General features: G+C 42.0%; 1 protein-coding gene across 1 annotated transcript; it reads left to right on the forward strand.

The window, feature by feature from the left end:
* Window positions 1–97: 97 nt before the first annotated feature.
* On the forward strand, window positions 98–3,090 carry LOC136422855 (neutral cholesterol ester hydrolase 1-like). Its single transcript, XM_066410763.1, has 5 exons — window positions 98–421; window positions 575–725; window positions 1,076–1,322; window positions 1,505–1,568; window positions 2,191–3,090. Exons 2-5 carry the CDS (start codon window positions 582–584, stop codon window positions 2,939–2,941), a joined length of 1,206 nt encoding a protein of 401 aa, XP_066266860.1. The 5' UTR covers window positions 98–421; window positions 575–581; the 3' UTR covers window positions 2,942–3,090.
* The last annotated feature ends 15,037 nt before the right edge of the window (window positions 3,091–18,127 follow it).

Consider the following 18,127-nt stretch of genomic DNA (forward strand, 5'->3'; position numbering starts at 1 on the left):
TGACCTTCCTCGACTTTCGGCTGAGAAGATGGAGAATGACGATTGCTGGACATTGCGTCCGACATATCGAGCTGATAGTCAGCCAGCTTATCCTCTGGGAGCCAAAAGGGGAAGGAGGAAAAAAGGGCAGAAAACGCACAACTTTCATCATTAACTTGAAAAGGGATGCTGGGTTCAGTATCATCACCACAGCAGAACTTCGCTCACTGATGGGGGACAGGGCCGAGTGGAGATCCTGGAGTGAAGATGAAGAACCCATTGTTCTCCGTGTTGACATCGCTAGATGTCCTCGTTCAAGGTTCAAGGTACGTCAACTTCGGTCAAAGCTCAAAAGGGGGCGTATCCGCTCTGCAGCAAGAACGATCGAAGACTGAACAGAATTAGGCGGCTTTCAGTAGATTTGGACAACTCAGCAAGCAAGGTACGGCCGTTTTGCCACTTTCAAGGAATGTTACAACTTCTGGTGTAGCTAATCTAATGGAGGTGTCGCTATGAAGAATATATAGTTGGTTATAAACGGAAAATAGCATATTATTCCCACGTAGAGTCTGAACTGTGTACTTTGCCCAGACAGAACCATCATGGCGGCGAAGGCAGCCCTGGTGTTTGTGGCGGTGGCGGTTCTGCTGGCGTACTACTGTGACCAGCCTGTTCCAGAGGGCATCGCAGAGCCACGGATGTTCGCAAAAGTGCAGGGACTGCTGTTCAGAACAGCGCTAGACGTGGTAAGGTCTAGTCTTGTCAAGTTATTGTCGCCCTCTCTTACCACACTCACCGCTTGTATTAACGCAATTACCGAACGAGGTATTGCCCCTTTAAGAAGCAGAACAACCTGGAGAAAAGGAAACGTTTCGGATGTACCAGTACGTATAGCAAGTACAAATGCTAGCACTGTTTAAGACTGAATACAAAATTCACATTTGAATAATACTGCAGAAATTATTAAATCTTTACTTTGTTGTATTGTTCTGGTCTAAAAAAGGTAACCTCGTTCATTGTATTTGTCATGATGATATTGTGAACGCATGTTTGAAATAGGCTTCTCTTCTAAGGACTTTTCGTCTCATTTTTTCAGGCTAGAATTGGACAGTACCTCGGCATAGGTACGGAGGCTCAAAACTTTCGGGCGGTCACGGCGGCACTGCTAAACGTCGGTCTCAAGTTAAAAGGCAGTTCATACCGGGACGGACTGAAGGTCACAGACACCATGTTTAACGGAGTCAAAGTCCGCGTGTACGAACCAACGTCAGCAGTACAGAGTAGCAGCAAAGTGCCGGGTCTGCTGTACTTCCACGGAGGGGGCTGGGTTATTTGCAACGTCGGTAAGCCCTTTTGATGCGGAGGAGAGAATTCTAAACGTATGAAATATTTACTTAAATTGTTGTGGGATATATTTTGACACGTTCCCCCACCATACGCTACTAAATACAGAGAAAGAGAACAGAGAATATCATAGACATAAAAAACCTCAAACAACACTGATCTCAGTCTTTGCTGTTTACAGATATCTACGATGGGCTAACGGCTCATGCTGCCAAACAACTTGGGGCTGTAGTTGTGTCCGTGGAGTGCGTACCTTCTTGTTGTTTTATTTTCCCTGCAGTAAAAGTGATTTTCCAATTAATGCACAGACAACAATACATTTATAACTAAGAAGCTGATCGTTTTAGACAAACAAGAAAATAACGAAAACCAACGCTAACTGATCATTGGGCAGGTCGAGACAAAGATCCTGCATGACATATGGTTCTATGAGTCATTATAATGGCGTGGCTTCCCTGGAATCCAATCACTGACACCAGGTTGTATGCCTTGTTAGAACTAGAAAACTTTGACATTCCCCGCCTCTACGTTGGAAAATATACATTGTTTGAGCTGCATAAAGGCAGTAACTCCCTATGTCTGAGGTAGGCGTGGCATCTAACCAGTCAATCAGAGGATAGGCTTTAACTAAAGAAAATATGTAGGCGATTCTCTGATTGGCTGACAGCTGTTTACTGGCCACGCCCACAAAAGTGGAAACCTCAGCCGAGTTTAGCAGAGGTACAGGCTGCGATTCATACGAATCCCACCACTGACACCATGTTGTATGTCTAGTAATGAGAAACTGGTTGTGCTGGATGGAACTCAAAGAATCTACGACTTCTTCTGTCTTTGATAAAAAGTATACTCTTTAACATCATTTTACAGCTATAGACAGGCTCCTGAGCACGTGTTTCCGGCAGCGTTTGATGACAGTGTTGCTGCCACAAAGTTCTTCCTCCTAAACGCAGAGAAGTACAACGTTGATCGCACGCGTATCGGCATCAGCGGGGACAGTGCCGGCGGGAACCTCGCTGCAGCCGTCACTCTCGTATTAGCTAAAGAAAAGGGTCTTCCTAAGTTAAAGACACAGGCACTCATCTATCCAGTCCTGCAAGCTATAAACTTTAACACGCCCTCCTACATCGCCCATGGTCACCTCAACACTCTAAGTACAGATTTAATGATATCGTTTTGGCTGTGGTACCTAAACAATGACCTGTCTTTCAAAAAGGTGTTTGAAGCCAACAATCACACAGGCGTGCAGATAAAGAAATCTCAATACGCCGGGTACGCGGATCCCAAAATGGTTGATACACCCGTTAAGATCAAGAAGGAAAATATCAAATTTCCTGAGATTCCTAACATCGCGACCATTTTGGATCCACGTTTTGCCCCGTTGATGGCAGACGACGCTGATTTGAAAGGTCTCCCACCGACGTACGTGATGACGTGTGAGTACGATGTTTTGAGGGACGATGGTGTGATGTACGCCAGAAGGCTTGGGAAGGCTGGGGTTAAGGTTGATTATGATCATTACGAACATGGCTTCCACCCCTTTCTAATGCAGTTTGATGCTTATGAGTTAGCAGGAACTGCTGTGCAGAACTTCCTGGCGTATCTGAAGAAGAACCTATGAACCTTACTCCTTCATTATGTAGCCTAGAACCTTCCTGTAGTTTGTAATAGAACATTGTACAGCCTAGAACCTAATTAAGTAGCCAGTAGTATTTTGCCTTACATTGTACCTGTTACCATCGTTGTGCAATAAACTTTGACTTGACTTGACTTCATTGAGTTGTTCTATCGACCTGCCAACCAGGTTTTGTGAGAAGTTGCGGAGTGAATTTAAAAATTAGAAATAAAATAAAAAGCTGTCAGCGACTGGCTATCAGAGGCATAAGACATAAGAAAAATGAACCTCTAATCCCGATAATGCGTAACCTAGTGTGACCAATGATTTAAGACTGTGCCGAAATGACTCTAAAAAAGACCGTGAATGCTTTGCTACCATGGTAGCATTAGTGTACTTGTAAGACTCTACTTAAAGACTCGAAAACAACTACGTATCTGTAGCTTTTCTATGGTAGTGCTGTTACAAGATATCTATTGGCTGCATGCTGAAATATATAGCGTTTGCTTTGGTAATTATCGGTTTGAATTATTGACGTAACCTAGCAGGTAAACCTGCAGTTTGAAATTTGGCCGCAAGATGGTGTCTATGTTCCGCTTTACGCTCGTTTAATGTGCAAACTCGTTATCATTCTTCAACTTAGGATCTGCTATAGATGTATGTTTGAGCTTATAGCAGTTCCGTTGTGTGAAAATTGTGAAAGCGTTTAACTATTTGTGAGTGCATACGAAAGTGGCGAAAGAGTTTGGGTTTTATACCTACTCGTGTGGATACATGTCATGGGTACTGTCCTGTCAAAATGTCATTTCGATGATGTCGGTTTACAGACTGGTGATACACATGTACGTATATTTTCATAGAATATTCTCCTCTCTTTCTCAGACTAATATTCAGAATGACATTTGTAAGTGGCATCGTGTGGCGCAATCGATAGGGCGTTTCACTTATCGAAAAGAGTAGGGGTCTAGCCTACGATCCTATGGCCGCTCATGGGGTAATTGTTGTATAGAGGTCACCTGAGTTAGCGCCGAATGGCAGCCTCCAGACCCTTGCGATTTAGCCCCACCAATCGTAAGGTCCTCGCAATTCAGCCCCTGGCTGAAAAGAGAGAGTGGTCGGCCCACTCACCCAAATCAATAAATAAACCAATAAATAAACCAATCGATCAATCAATCACATATCCAATCAACCGATTAATTAATCAATCAATATTCCTTTAACCGACCAAGGTCCTATGTACATGTATGCTGCCCTTTGTCCTTGTGTTAACCTAAATCTCAAAGAAGATGAAGAGTTCGGCTTAGTATTTAATGCAACGGCTTTTCAAAGGCATCGTCTACGTCTTTCTGGTGGATGGCGTTTCTCTCTCTTCGCCTCTTCCTAAGGGGATAGAAGGGCATAAAAAGCATGAAACGCACACGTAAAACACTGAGCCTAACCCAACATCTGCTTGGAGATTACTCTCTAGGGCTCCTGCATCAAGTTGGCTCATTTCCGTCAACTTTGCCCTTTGCGAATCACAGAGATTCTACATTCAGCCTTAATCTTCTCCCGACTTTGTCGTTAATGCGATTCCAATATTTTCATATTACCTAAAAATGTTAATCCTTTCCTTTCCGGACTCTAATCCGAGCTAAATATGCTTAATCGTCTTTCCGAGGCCATGTAATCCGGTCATGACGTGGATGTGGAGATTAAGCTCTGGGCAATATGGCTAATCTGTCGCTCCAGGCTAATCCTCGACGACACCTCGTAATGTATAAGCACTTTGCAGGTCGGACCGGATACGACCTTGAGCTCGAAGGGCTAGTTAATGCATACATGTACGTTTTCATAACCTCTATCCCTGTCAATTTAGCACTTTTAGGCCAAGACAAATCAATAAGATGGCATACAAAAGGTACCCATGTGTCATATATAAATTTGATACATCCCATTTGATAGATACATTCAGCTACATTCTATGGGGAGATAACCCTTACTGAGTACAGATAGGTCAATATATCAAAGAATGTGTAGACCTTAGAACAGATTGTGCAATGATACGTTGGACCCAACATGTTGATTAACTCATATCTATTCAGATACATTTATGTATAGCTTAATACATTTGTATCCACTTCGCTGTTTGCATGTAAGTTACATTAACGCTGTTATAGATGTAGTAGACCTTACGAACGTCGCTGTACTTTTCTTGTGTCAATAAAGATTTCCTTATGATCCATGGATTTTGAATAGATTGACAGAAATGGTGTTATGTATAGTCATGAACAGCCATAGCGATGGGGTTAAAGTTAGGGTATTGCTAACTTGGCAAGGGCGTGGTCAACCTCGTTCCTATGGTTGTGTCTACTGCATGCTACTAACGTTAGTACTGCAGTGATATGTCAATAGACATTTTCACGGGTTAGCATATATAGGATACACGTAATGAGCGCGCCATGTATCCAACCCACACCTCCAACTGAGAGAAAGTATAACCGTCAAAGTTTTTGTTTTGTTCGTAGACACTTTCGGGCGAATTTTCTATCGTTGGCGATATACGATACTCTCCAAGCAGAGGTTAGCGGAGAAGACTGTGGCCTTCTTATCATATGCTCCGTTTTCTGTCAGCACTCTCCGGCAACGTGCAGACAGGAAACGGGGCATATCATAAAAAGGTCATAAGCTTCTCCACCAACCTCTGCTTGGAGAGTAATATACGATACTTGGAAATGGGAGGGGAGAGAACTCAAAACTTCGATCAGGAAATTCGAATGTCTTCATTCCTGAACCATGCGGAGGTTCTTATTGACGTGCGATGACGTATATACATGATACAATGACGCCAAGACTATGTGCGTCGCCCAATCGTAAGAATGTTTGTTATTCGCGCTCTGACAAAACACTCCTGAAACGAGAATGTGGTAACGTATTGAGTGCATCATGTTTTCATGTGAGTGAGTGAGTGAGTGAGTGAGTGAGTGAGTGAGTGAGTGAGTGAGTGAAAGAAAGAAAACTAGAAAAAATCGACCAGGTGACTATTTAAGCTAATTGAGTATTTCCCTAGCCTGGAGTCAAGCCTTGTTAATTAACTTTGGCCCTATCCCCAAGATCCGCTAGTCTGCCAGGCTAACGGATTGTATCTCCCAAGCCCTTTGCAATTTTTCTTTGCACCAAACAGAAGCCCGTGACAGTTCAACAGTGTCAAAACAAGTAACAGACCTGGCGAGGCCGCCGGCGTCCATTATGTACCCTACCATTACATGCGTAACTCTGTTGTTATCAACACAAGGTCCCCGCAATGCGATCGCACCGGGCTCGACACAGTTTCCCCCCATTAGATAATTATCTTCAGCCAAATGTTCAGAGCCGGTGTGTAATAGTATAGTAGGGACGCGGCAGGACCACCGTTGGCGAGACAAAAATTTGCGGAGTTGTCCTCCTTCTACCAGACTGCAGATAAGGTAAGATGTTCAATATGACTCTGAGGGATGGATTCCAAGTTAGAATGCGTCCACGTCGCTTAGAATAGTCTGCATAACGGATAGGAAGAGAGTTATTGATCGAGAATTGTATTATGCTTGGGCAAATGGAAGGAGAATTATAACAAGAGAGATGTTGTGTGCAAAGGATCGTGTTCTATGTATATGCTGAGGGTCCTGACAGTCCGTTGTCGAGCTGAAAATGTCGTGGAGTGTGCCACACAAAATGCACCGATCATTGGTGGTTGTCGGTGACTGTACAGCTGGTAAGTACACAATTGCAAATCCATTGGTACACGCACTCAGTGCGCTAGTTGATAGCTACCGAGCGACCATCTCCGAGTGCCTATCAAATGTCATTGCTGCTCGAATCCTTTCCTATCCTCTCTCCTCTCACCTAGGTCCCTCATTTTATTTCCAAACGAAAGCTCGGAAGAAGATTCCTCATCACACTCTTTAGTTGGATAGTAAACATCATGATATAAACCCGTACATTTATTCTATGCGCTCCCACATATAGCCTGTAGCCTCCCACGGCCTGTGTATAGAAAACGACAGAGAGATCCACGTTACTACGTCTACAATAACCATTCTCTGACTGTCATTAAATGGGAAATTGTACGGATGCCACTCTGTGCAATATCACATTGCTCAGTGATTTGGATGACGTTGGTTGCGAGAGACTGACAAGTTTTGGCATCCGTACAATTTTTCCTACAACGTATTGTATGCCTGGTTTATTGAGTAAACTCTCTTTGCAGCCCCAAAGGGCTGAATTGCAAAATTCAGTACATCATCTTAACTAGGCTTAGCGTGGGATTTCCCATGCATGATGAAATACAACAAACCAAATCCCACTGTGCATTAAGATCAACACTTAACATAGAATTACCCCTTGTTGTTCAAGACTTTGACTATACATAGGCGACAATTAGCATGCCGCTTTGTACATGCTGGTACCGTAGGTCGAGTTTATTTGTTTGTCTTGTTGCCCTCCCCGTTACTTCGCCCATTTGCTGACTCTATATGTGTGCAGACATCGTTAAGAACAAACCGGTTCAGTTGATGGCCTTGTGTGCGAAACATATTTTCCATGGGATGTGGTCGCAGCATGATTTAGTAACGGTGATATGCATGCAGTGTTTGTTTTGAAGTTTAGTACTTTGTCCTCCTATCTATGTGGTATAAATTACATTATGATACGGAGGAAACAAAGTCAAGTGTTTTTGTAGGAGATGATACGATTTCTTTTGCCGAAAAGCGGTAGATATATAAGTATGTTTGCACTTAGTGTAGCGTCTCTGAGTGGCTGGTACGTGTGCATATGGGGTATGCATATTCTTTGCGACTATGCAAACCGCCAAGCTGTGGTGCACATTGGCTTTTGATACTTCTTCATATTGCTTTATTGCTTTCGTGGACAGACGTTATATGCGATTTGCAAGTGGGGGGTGATGTCAGAGACGAAAGGTATGGTATAACATATCACATGTACTATGTATTGCAAAATGATGCACAGATTCCCATTTATATAAACAAAACATAGATCTCCAGCAAATCTTTGAACTTTGACCTATAATGGGATAATAATCTTATCCCCAAATGAAGAAAAGCATACCCAAAAACATCCACATATGATCCAGCTTAAAGCATTGGCAGATTAACGAAAGATTATAATCTTTTATAATCCCATATTTGACAGCCAAAACATTGTTAGAAAGACGAGCTAAAATTGGAAACGAAATAAAATTTTCCGTCTACTATAGCCGTGAACTGTAATGCAGTTTTGAGAACTAGATTTCTGGTTGCAGGACTGATTATGTACCATGTAATTTGGTCATTAATGTAGATCGACAGTAATGTAGACAATGACATGACTTCCTTGACCTCGCTTTTGCAGCTGCCTTAACCGTGTTGGAGACAAGACAGAAATTAAGCGCAACGTCCAAGTAAACTGTTTTTCGTGGTGGGAAAGATATTTTCGTGGGCGTTTCTTCATCAGCGTGTTAGGGTAGACATCGCAGATATGTCAGACATCACTGAACCCAGACCTCTGGGAAAGAAGAGGATCGTCTTTTAAATAGGCTTATGATGACAACGACTTAGGTTATACGATTACTCCCGAGCGAGTCCACGAATAGAATATACCCCAGCCTTAAGGCTCTGTCGTTTTCTTACGATACAATATAGATTTATATCATCATGCCATGTCCTGAAAGTGACGTGTACTGAGCAAACGGGTCCTCAAATATCCAGAAGAATACCATCGAAAATCTGGTGAGTCTCAAATGTTGTGTCGTAGGGAAGAGAAATCGTTTTACATAATCAACATCTAGGACAAATGTGGCCCTTTGTTCCTAAACGGGGAGCTGAGCTCAATGTCCTACACAACCTATTCTCCAAGCAGAGGTTTCGGTCGAGTGGGGTAGGAGTGTCCGGGATTTTGTACGGGAGAGAGACGTAAAAAAATCCGGACACTCCTACCCCACTCGACCGAAACCTCTGCTTGGAGAATATACACAACCGACAACTCTGTATCAGGTCAACAACAGGTAGGCAGAAAATCAATTTCCGTGGGTCATTTTTTCTAGTTAATGCTGTGACCACAGGGCTTCGCTTTCTTGATTCATGTGAACAGTTTCTACAAGATTGCCAAGCCATGCCACTCATCGTATTCTATTCATCCCTGTCTCTCCTTTCGTTTAGATCTTGTCGTGAATAATTTAGTTCTCATGCAGTTTTTTTTTTACAAAGTACTTTATTTCAGTATACAATTCATAAAATGTACAAAATGCATACACAATATATTATTACATGATGGTTAGGTATATCAGCTCTCCCCATTTTTCCAGTGCTTTGTGCGGGACAGTTTATATTCCGTTGTTAGCACATTTCTAAAGTCGCTGTAGAAAATTGGAAAACAGTCTATCTTATTATACCAGTCTTTTTCATATTTTCCCAAGACTTGAAGATAGAGTATAAGGCTAGTGAAATCATGTGATCCCCTCCTTTGTACATCGGGTGAATTCTTTGTAGGCCCATTATACATGTTTCTAGGTAGGTTCTCATGCAGTTGATGTTTTCATCGATTGCTAGAGTAAAACACTATACTGTATATACATGTATGGAGGCGCACATTGTAAGCGTGGCAGCGTCTCAGCCACCTGCATTTGATGAATCGGCCTAACCTGTTATAAACCCTCTCCATGTGCATTTATGCCATGCTTAAAAGGAAATAGTCATCAAAACAACCCGGTACAACCCGTGCACATCATGCATTCACTACAGTTCACAAATTACGGTTGGATTAGTGGCTACATCTGTACAATTTTCTCGGAAAGCGTCCACATGTATCGGCGGTAACCGCATCGCACCTTGTCATTATCAAGCGTTATGTTTGGCATCAGCCAGGTGCTGTCTGCATACGTTAGAAGGAAGCACAAGCGACGGAAATTATACTACATATGAATTACTGTTGAGTACTGCTAATTACTGTGGCGTACTGTAACGTTATATTACTGTAGAGTACTGTTAATTAGGTGTATCGTAAAGTCTCTCAGACGCAATTCACTAGGTTTGACACATACTTGAAATTTAAGGAATGTTTCAGAAAGTTTATTCACAAATAACACAACTGTAGATAAGGCCTAATTTACGAGAGTTTCTGACCATCAATATGTAACGCATTCTGCCTAGCGATATGTTCGAAAAAGAAGCCAAGAATGTTTAATGGTAAATTCTATAACGTTATACATGTATTTCATAGGACCTTACTCCCGGTGGCGATGATTTGTATACATGCATGATCTTCTGAAATTTGGATGTGTAGAAATACAATTTCTGATTCATCACAAATAGCAATTATGATCATTGAATCGCTCATTAAACGGGTTTGGTAACATACAATAATGATAAATTAATTGTAAATTCTTGCCCGAAGGCTAGTTGCAATGAAATAGATAGATACATATAATGGAACACAATGCCCCCAAAAAGGGAATTGAAGAATGTAAAAAAAAGCTACATGGGTTAAGTTGTTACAGCAAATGAGCAGGGATAAAGAAATCAAATATCAACATGGAATAAAATGAAAGCTTCTTAAAGAATTAAAGTACGCATCGTCCAATGATAGCGATCATCGTATACGTCCATGGCAACAGTTGTGTTAAAATTTCCCTAAAAATTACGTCTGGCGAGCATAAAGAGAAAGTTGTTGCACAGAAAACAAGAAACTCTGTTTCCAGTGCCTGACACAAAAGGACTTCCAATGATCTGTAAAGCTGTAATTGAATTTCCAGCCGGGCCAATCTCTGACGCCCGATTGAAAGGTTTTGTAGCAAACTGATCCGCCCATCCTACTCGGTTGTCACTCATTCGCAAGGTAGCCTAATGTAGATGAGATGGTGACCTAAATATTTTGTATAGCAGTCAGCTAAGGCATAAAATGTTCCAGCACCCGAATCCAGTTTCCTTCCGGCAGTGGCGTTTCGATAACAGTAAGATAAAGCTGAATACTGGTATCAAAGTGCTCAATCAAAACAATGAGATACGCTTCCGACTAAAGATGTCAAGGGCGCAGACCACAGTATCTTACCTATTGGGATATACATGGTTAAAGACCCCAAAGTGAGAAGCTTGGACGCATAAGAATTTATAGCAGGGTGCACAAACAAGGTACAACATTTTAATATGTTTGACATCAGGGCACAATGTACAATATATGTGGAAATCAGCTTAAATTTGCCGGCTCGTTCTCTTTTATTTGACGCCCAGCGGCGGTCATCATACTGCAGCCGACGCACAGCATTTAACGGTAACAATATTCAGGCGCGAATCCAAGCTGACCAAACAAACATCGCAATCCAACTCGTACAGTCTCAAAACTGACGTATTCCTCTACCATTCACCACAGTTTTGGCCTCGATGACGTGCACAGAAGAATAACTACGGCTTTTTCACGTACTGTAACGCACTACATAACGTTATGTGATGAAGAAATACTGTGTTCTGAGACCTCGAGAAGCATAGAACCACAGGTAGCCTCGCTGTGTAGGACTAGGGTTCCTTACAACGCTTTCTGCTTTCCGAAATTAAGCCATCAATACATGTAGTGCACCTACCTCATTCTACTTCTGTACATGTTCTAAATACCAATCTTGCTAATTGCTCCAGACAATTATGACTAAATATGAGTACATTAGATAGAGCGTTTTAGGGGCAGAAATTAAGAAACGGCCATAGAAGCTTGGATTTTTGTAGGAACAGAGCGAAAAATTTTGTCTTATTTCCGCATCCTTGTGCCGAATATTTCATTGGCAAAGTTGTTGCCGTTTTCATCTCAGTGATCTTTGCTACCTTTCTCACTTTCCCAGCACACCTTTTGTTTTGTAATGGGTTATATGTTATATAAACAGGTTTGATTGAATCAAAAGAACGGGACAGTGGAGTTAATTGACACAGTGTAGGGTTAGATATATAGCAAACCCGGCTATTGTGTCACATTCGGCCATGCGCCCCAGTATAACCGGACTTTAATTTACCTATTGTGTCGTTTTCGGCCACGCGCCCCAGTTTCTAACCAGACTATAACTTACCAACAAAGAACCGCGGCCGTAATTATAAGCTGAACCCGGCTGGATGCCAGACTCGGATCGCGATGACGATGTGTCGTCTGCAAGGCTGCCAAATCGTTAGCCTCCTTAATTTGCAGGCCTCCAGGGCGGCGCCGGCGTTTATTTTTTGGGGGGAGCGCGCGCTGATTCGCGAATTTCAACTTATCGGGACCAGGTTCTTTGGCTGGCGGATCGTATCTGCTTGGGGAACCGTCTCTGCCTGGGGGACCGTATCTGCCGTATACAGTCCGCCAGGCAGATACAGTCCCCCAGGCAGAGACGGTGTTAAGTTGAAGATCGCGAATCAGCGCTCCCCCCAAAAATAAACGTCGGCGCCGCCCGAGAGGCCTACAAAGGAGGCTACCAAGTCGTCAGCTTCCCGCCCAACACGCACGCTAGTCCCTGGTTAATACTTCCTGAGCAAGTCATCATCAGGAATAATCATCCCGTTTCTTCCCCGCGGGGCTATTGCTTGGTGCGATAATTAAAACGAGAAGACTCCACGTCTCTCAATGGATCGTACATTTCCCCTAACACGAACCTAACAACCCGTAGTAACGTTACCAGCATTCTGATTGGGTAGATAAATAACGATGCTCCCAACCCCAACCTGAACAATGTTCTCCAAAAGTCACCCTTTTTATTCCACATAAAAAGTATTTACTACGATACCTTAAACGATCTTCAAGTGAAGGTCAAGATCAACTTTGGGCCACCTAGCAACTTTCTTTGGTACTGCAGTGGAACAGATATGGATTCTCCAAAAGTCAAAAGTCCAAAATTCCACGAAAACGTATTTACTACGATACCTAAACGATCTTCAAGTTGAAGTTCAAGATCAACTTTGGGCCTCCTAGCAACTTTCTTTGGTACTTCAGAGGAACAAATATGGCTTCTCAGTCATTAGTGCCCCGGCCCCGATAAGTGCTGGCTTTAGTTTCCGTAGGTCGTCATCACAGGGTCATCATGTGCATTAAAGAGTTAATCGGTTTAGAGTGATAATTGCAGGGGAAATAATCCGTGTTCCAAGGCACGACAAGCTGATTGCAGGAAGGGGCGGGTTTTCGGGCTTTTAAGACAAACCTTCTAGAAGCCCTAGACATTACCGTCATATAAATCATAATGTTGGTGAATTTGAAGATAATGATTAAAAACAACAATTGTCAAAGATGGAAGGATGCCTACTACTGGCAATGTGCAAGAAAGACAGCGGATGCTGTCTGAAACGTCTGAATGTTTCGAAATGTTATCCAGTTGCTTGAGTAACTATTTTTGGCTTTTGACAGGTATGTTTTGAATTCATACTGAAATAGGGAATTTAATCCACACACAACTCTAATAGAGCGCTGGTGTTGATCAATACAATTTGGGGGAAAGTAGAAAACTCAGAATGAAGCAGTGTGTCGCAGTTAAAAACATTTAAGATTGAATCACCAACGCAGGTAATGATTTTAATGGCTTGTTGATGAAAACGGAATGTTAATTTGCTGGAGTGAAATTATTCAACGTGACACCCACCATAGATGCTTGTACGTATGTGTTTTAAGATAGCTTTTTCTTCATGCAAAAAGACGCGAAAGTTGCTTCAATGCTACGGTTTCAAAGAGCAGGACTGGAACAACATCTCTTCTTCTTAAGTCAGACACATCATTGCTCGAGACAAACTTGACTCATTGTCAGTGAGGACTAACTGTCCCTATAAGTTTTTTGCCAATAGAAGAAGCAGGGGATACGAAGGCTGCTAAGGAAATTTCCCTACCCCACTTAGACCTAACTGGTTCTGATCCAATTGCCCTGGGATGGACCCCTACATTTAGCCATAATTTAGAGTTCATTAGCCTTTGATAAAGCGGAGAGTCATGAAGAGCATTGCCAAACATATTACGGAAAAGGAAAACGCTGCAACAACTATCATCGATTAAATGTCACAGAATGCGAAGCCCAGAGTGTTTGTGGCTTCAAGTCCTTAAAAACATCACTGTTCTCGCATTAATGGAAGTCAGTGCAACATCAGAGTGATCTCGAACCAGTTTAGCTCACTGTAACGTTATACGTAGGAGCTAATCTTTCATTGGCCGTGACAGGAAAGAAAGACGATCGGTATATACACGTTCATTGGCCCTTTCTGGTAGCATGAAAGGCTAATGAGTGGCAACGACCGGGTTCGACATTTAGAGATAAGTTGTTTTTACGTATTGCTTGGTATTTGAAACATTCACGTGGAGTCAAGAACACGCGGCATACATCAAAGCAACAAGCACTATACTAAGGAAAGGTTGTCAGTCAAATGCTGTAGTTATGGTACGTGCAGGGAATATTCCCGAGCAACCTTCGTAACCATATCGTGATGTTTCTGACTTAGGGAGGAAAAATTCCGTTCCAGTCCTATTCATGTAACATATAAAGACCTATTCATGTAACACATAACTTTAAAGTATCCATTGTGCCATCTTACGTGCTGAACATTGAATAAAGAAAGGCATAGAAAAGGACTTCCACCGCTTAAGCTATGCAACTCTTCATTTTAACCATCATACTGTACATGTACACCCTTACATTTTTGTGACTAAGGAGACCTAAACGGACCCCATTATGTTTAGTTCGGTAATGTCTTATTTAAAAAAAAAATATTTTCGATGATCATTGCACTACGTTAAATGTACGTACATTGCTTCGTCAATGTAAGAGGAATATTTTGACATGTTTAAGTGTGAGTAGTTCCTGCCAGACCGCGTTTTGCACTAACGATATTAACTTTAATTCCTATAATTTCCCCCCTTACTTTTCTTCCAAAAATAAAATCAAAATGGCAACAAGCTGCATGATATTGAAGCAACTATGCTTCAAAGAATACATATTGAGAACAACTAAAAATAAATCCATGTTTTGAAAACTGCACATTTTGCTGGGGCCCGGGCTCAACACTTACTTTGGGGGTGTATGAAGGTCAATTAAGTTCAACAAACTACACTGCCACATGCTATTTATAACCTGACATTTAGGTAGCGATATCGGCGAAAACATCTAAAGGTAATGAAATTGGCGACTCCCATACATGTGAACCTGTTTCCCTGAAATATAATGAGTAATCCAGAGCTGCAAACGCCTGGCAAAAGGGACCAAAATCCGATCATTTTACACAATGGTTTCGCATATGAATACTAATGACTAATCTGATGAATTGTAGGAAGGCATTGTATCTTAGACCGAACACTTTGAATGCTGATTACCATCAATTGTTTTGTACATTTGCATCCATTGAGAAACATCGCGCATTTGTACGGCAGGGCCGTATTGTCTGTCCATCGGTCATTCAGACCCTTGTAGTGCCTAGTGGCACAAAGGGCAGCAACTTTCCTAGCTGTTTCAGTAGCTGGAGTTTTTACGGGGGGGGGGTGCTAGCCCTTCTCATTTAACCTGTTCGAGGCACCTCCTCAAACACAGGACCCTCATTTTACGTTCCTTCCAATAGACGGATGCAGCCCCAACCAAGATGTCCTGGCCCAGGATTGAACATATGGGTCTCCTAGTTAGCAACTAATTTGAACCAGGAGCTCAACTGTGAGGCTGCTACCAGTTTAGCTATCCTAAGGCCACATTGTTAGTAGCCTGAATTCCAGCCGTATTAGGACAAGTAGGGGAGCCGCTATAGCTAAAAGCTAAAACGGCTGGATTTCAGTCTACGTTGATCGTGAAAAACATTTCTTGGAAAATCGCCCTCGCTCAGTGATTGTGCCAATTGTGATAATTATGATGGCAAGCAATTTTAGTTTCAAAGATTGTTTTCATGTGATCGTGTACCATCCTCTCTCCTCTCCACGACTTCTTTTATGCGCTGCAGTTTGACGCGCACGCTTTTCCATACACGGAGCCGCCGGCTTTACGTCCCCATCCCAAAGAACAAATGCAACCCCTTACGACCGTACCGTGCCTGAGAGGTGCTCGAGTCTTTACTAGCCCTCTCCCACCAATGATATCGGGGATGATAGGCAGTTTAGAAAAATGCTATAGCTGATATCTTTCAAATTACTTGTACAATTTCTTCCCGTGCAATTATTTTGTTTTTCCTCAATTCAAGTCCCTTCGGTTATTACCTTCTTTTCCAACCTATTATCCATGGAATCTAACGCCATGGATGCATGCTTGTAATGATAGTTCATACTTGGTGATTCAGGCAAATGGTGGTGATTCCATATCTAAAACATTCACAATGTTATATCTTTACTTATGTTGAACAAGGACATTATATAGGCCTATATAATGTCCTTGTGTTGAACGAATGTTTTAAACCATGGCCATTCTTTAGTTATGATTACTCTTAAACTTCCCCAGAAATTTCACCTATCAGCAAAAATTATTTTCCTGCTTAAGCAACCCCTTACGACCGTGCCTGAGAGGTGCTCGAGTCTTTACTAGCCCTCTCCCACCAATGATATCGGGAATGACAGGCAGTTTAGAAAAATGCTGTAGCTGATATCTTTCAAATTGCTTGTGCAATTTCTTCCCGTGCAATTATTTTGTTTTTCCTCAATTCAAGTCCCTTCAGTTATTACCTTCTTGTCCATCCCATGATGCCATGGAATCTGACGGTTTTGCGTAACTTAAGTACATCTATATGGAAATAATTTTGGTTGTATATAATTTGTATGCTTTTTTTTTATCAATGTTTTTTAGAATTTTGTATAACAAAGTGTACTTAAAACCAATGTGATGACAAAGCTAGCGCAGTACAATTTAGCTTTTCGTGCTACCAACAGCTTTTACCCGCCTTGTGAAAAAATAAACTAGTCTACATAATAAGGACCTCCTGTCGTATGCAATTCTGTGAGTTTGAATACATGGACGCCATTGCTGCTAATTTCTTGAGTATCTCTTTTCGGTGTTTTGCTGACGTGCCTGAAGAGCCATTCATAAGGTCTGGACCGTTATAAGGGGCACCTTTAGACAGAGATTAGGCCACAGCAAGTAAATTTTATGGATGAGATCAGCGCGCGCATTGATTTTCGCCTAATTTTGAAATAAAAAACAAGTTTTTTTTTAACCCTTCGGCAAAGGTACCGAAAACAGTACAATATATCGCAAACTACTGTCAGTTCTATCGCAAAAACGTTCTAGATGCCATAAAAAGGCATTTGCACATGTAAGAATGGTGAAAACTCCGTACAAATGCATTGTACAATTATTGTGTATGCAAGCTGTAATAAGATTGCTCCTCGTCACCAACTTACAGAAAGACACAGTGCAGTCCTCATGCCAAACTTACAATATAGTCTTTTTTGTGCTGTGCCATTATAATCAACAACGTGGAATCCGATGTGCTGTTCTTGAATGAAGTGAGAGTCTGCAGAGGATGTCATCCATACAATTTACTTGCTGTGGCCTTAGCAAAATCTACATCGTCGAGGGGATACAAAATAAGACCACCTGAAAGACATGATGATGGCTTTCTTGTCCCTTATGGCATTATGCTGGTCCGGGGCACACGTAACGGTGGATCAGACCAAGGTTTCCATCCTTAAAAGCAATCGTGTTAAAACTCTAATTGAACAGACATAAATGGCTATTAATATTGATAACCCGACCCGACCGTCACATCTAAGGGTCGTATCATTGCCCGCATATCCTACATAGGCAAAATTTAACTTCAAAGTCGTGCGGGCATTAATTATATTTCATACCGTCTGTGCGATGGAGTAGCTTGTAGGTCTTATAACGTTCAGAAAACCTATCAATATATTCTTTCAAAGCAAGGAACCTAAATTCCTACAGCACTTGTCTACAGCAAAAAGTCTTTCCCCTTGTAGTTAGAAATATTATCCTTTAAAATGACTCCTAGTCAATCTGCGCAGGTCGACTGTGTGTCAGGTATTTCATACACTGCTCACGCAACTAGACTCGGATTACACATCCGTACGGACACAATTTTCACATCTGGGCCCAATTAGCAGAAAGGGCACACCAGAGATTATTCGTTTGAAGCTAACTGGTGTAACTTTTCGAAAAGAAAGTTTCTCAATACTGTGGGTCGTGATTGAGTTCGTGGATGCAAACACTACTGTAAATGCAAAAATGTTTGCGGAGATTTGATTTCGCGGTAGAGAGAAAATGGAGTGTTC

Source organism: Branchiostoma lanceolatum, chromosome 17, assembly GCF_035083965.1.
Source record: "Branchiostoma lanceolatum isolate klBraLanc5 chromosome 17, klBraLanc5.hap2, whole genome shotgun sequence".
Taxonomy (NCBI): domain Eukaryota; kingdom Metazoa; phylum Chordata; class Leptocardii; order Amphioxiformes; family Branchiostomatidae; genus Branchiostoma; species Branchiostoma lanceolatum.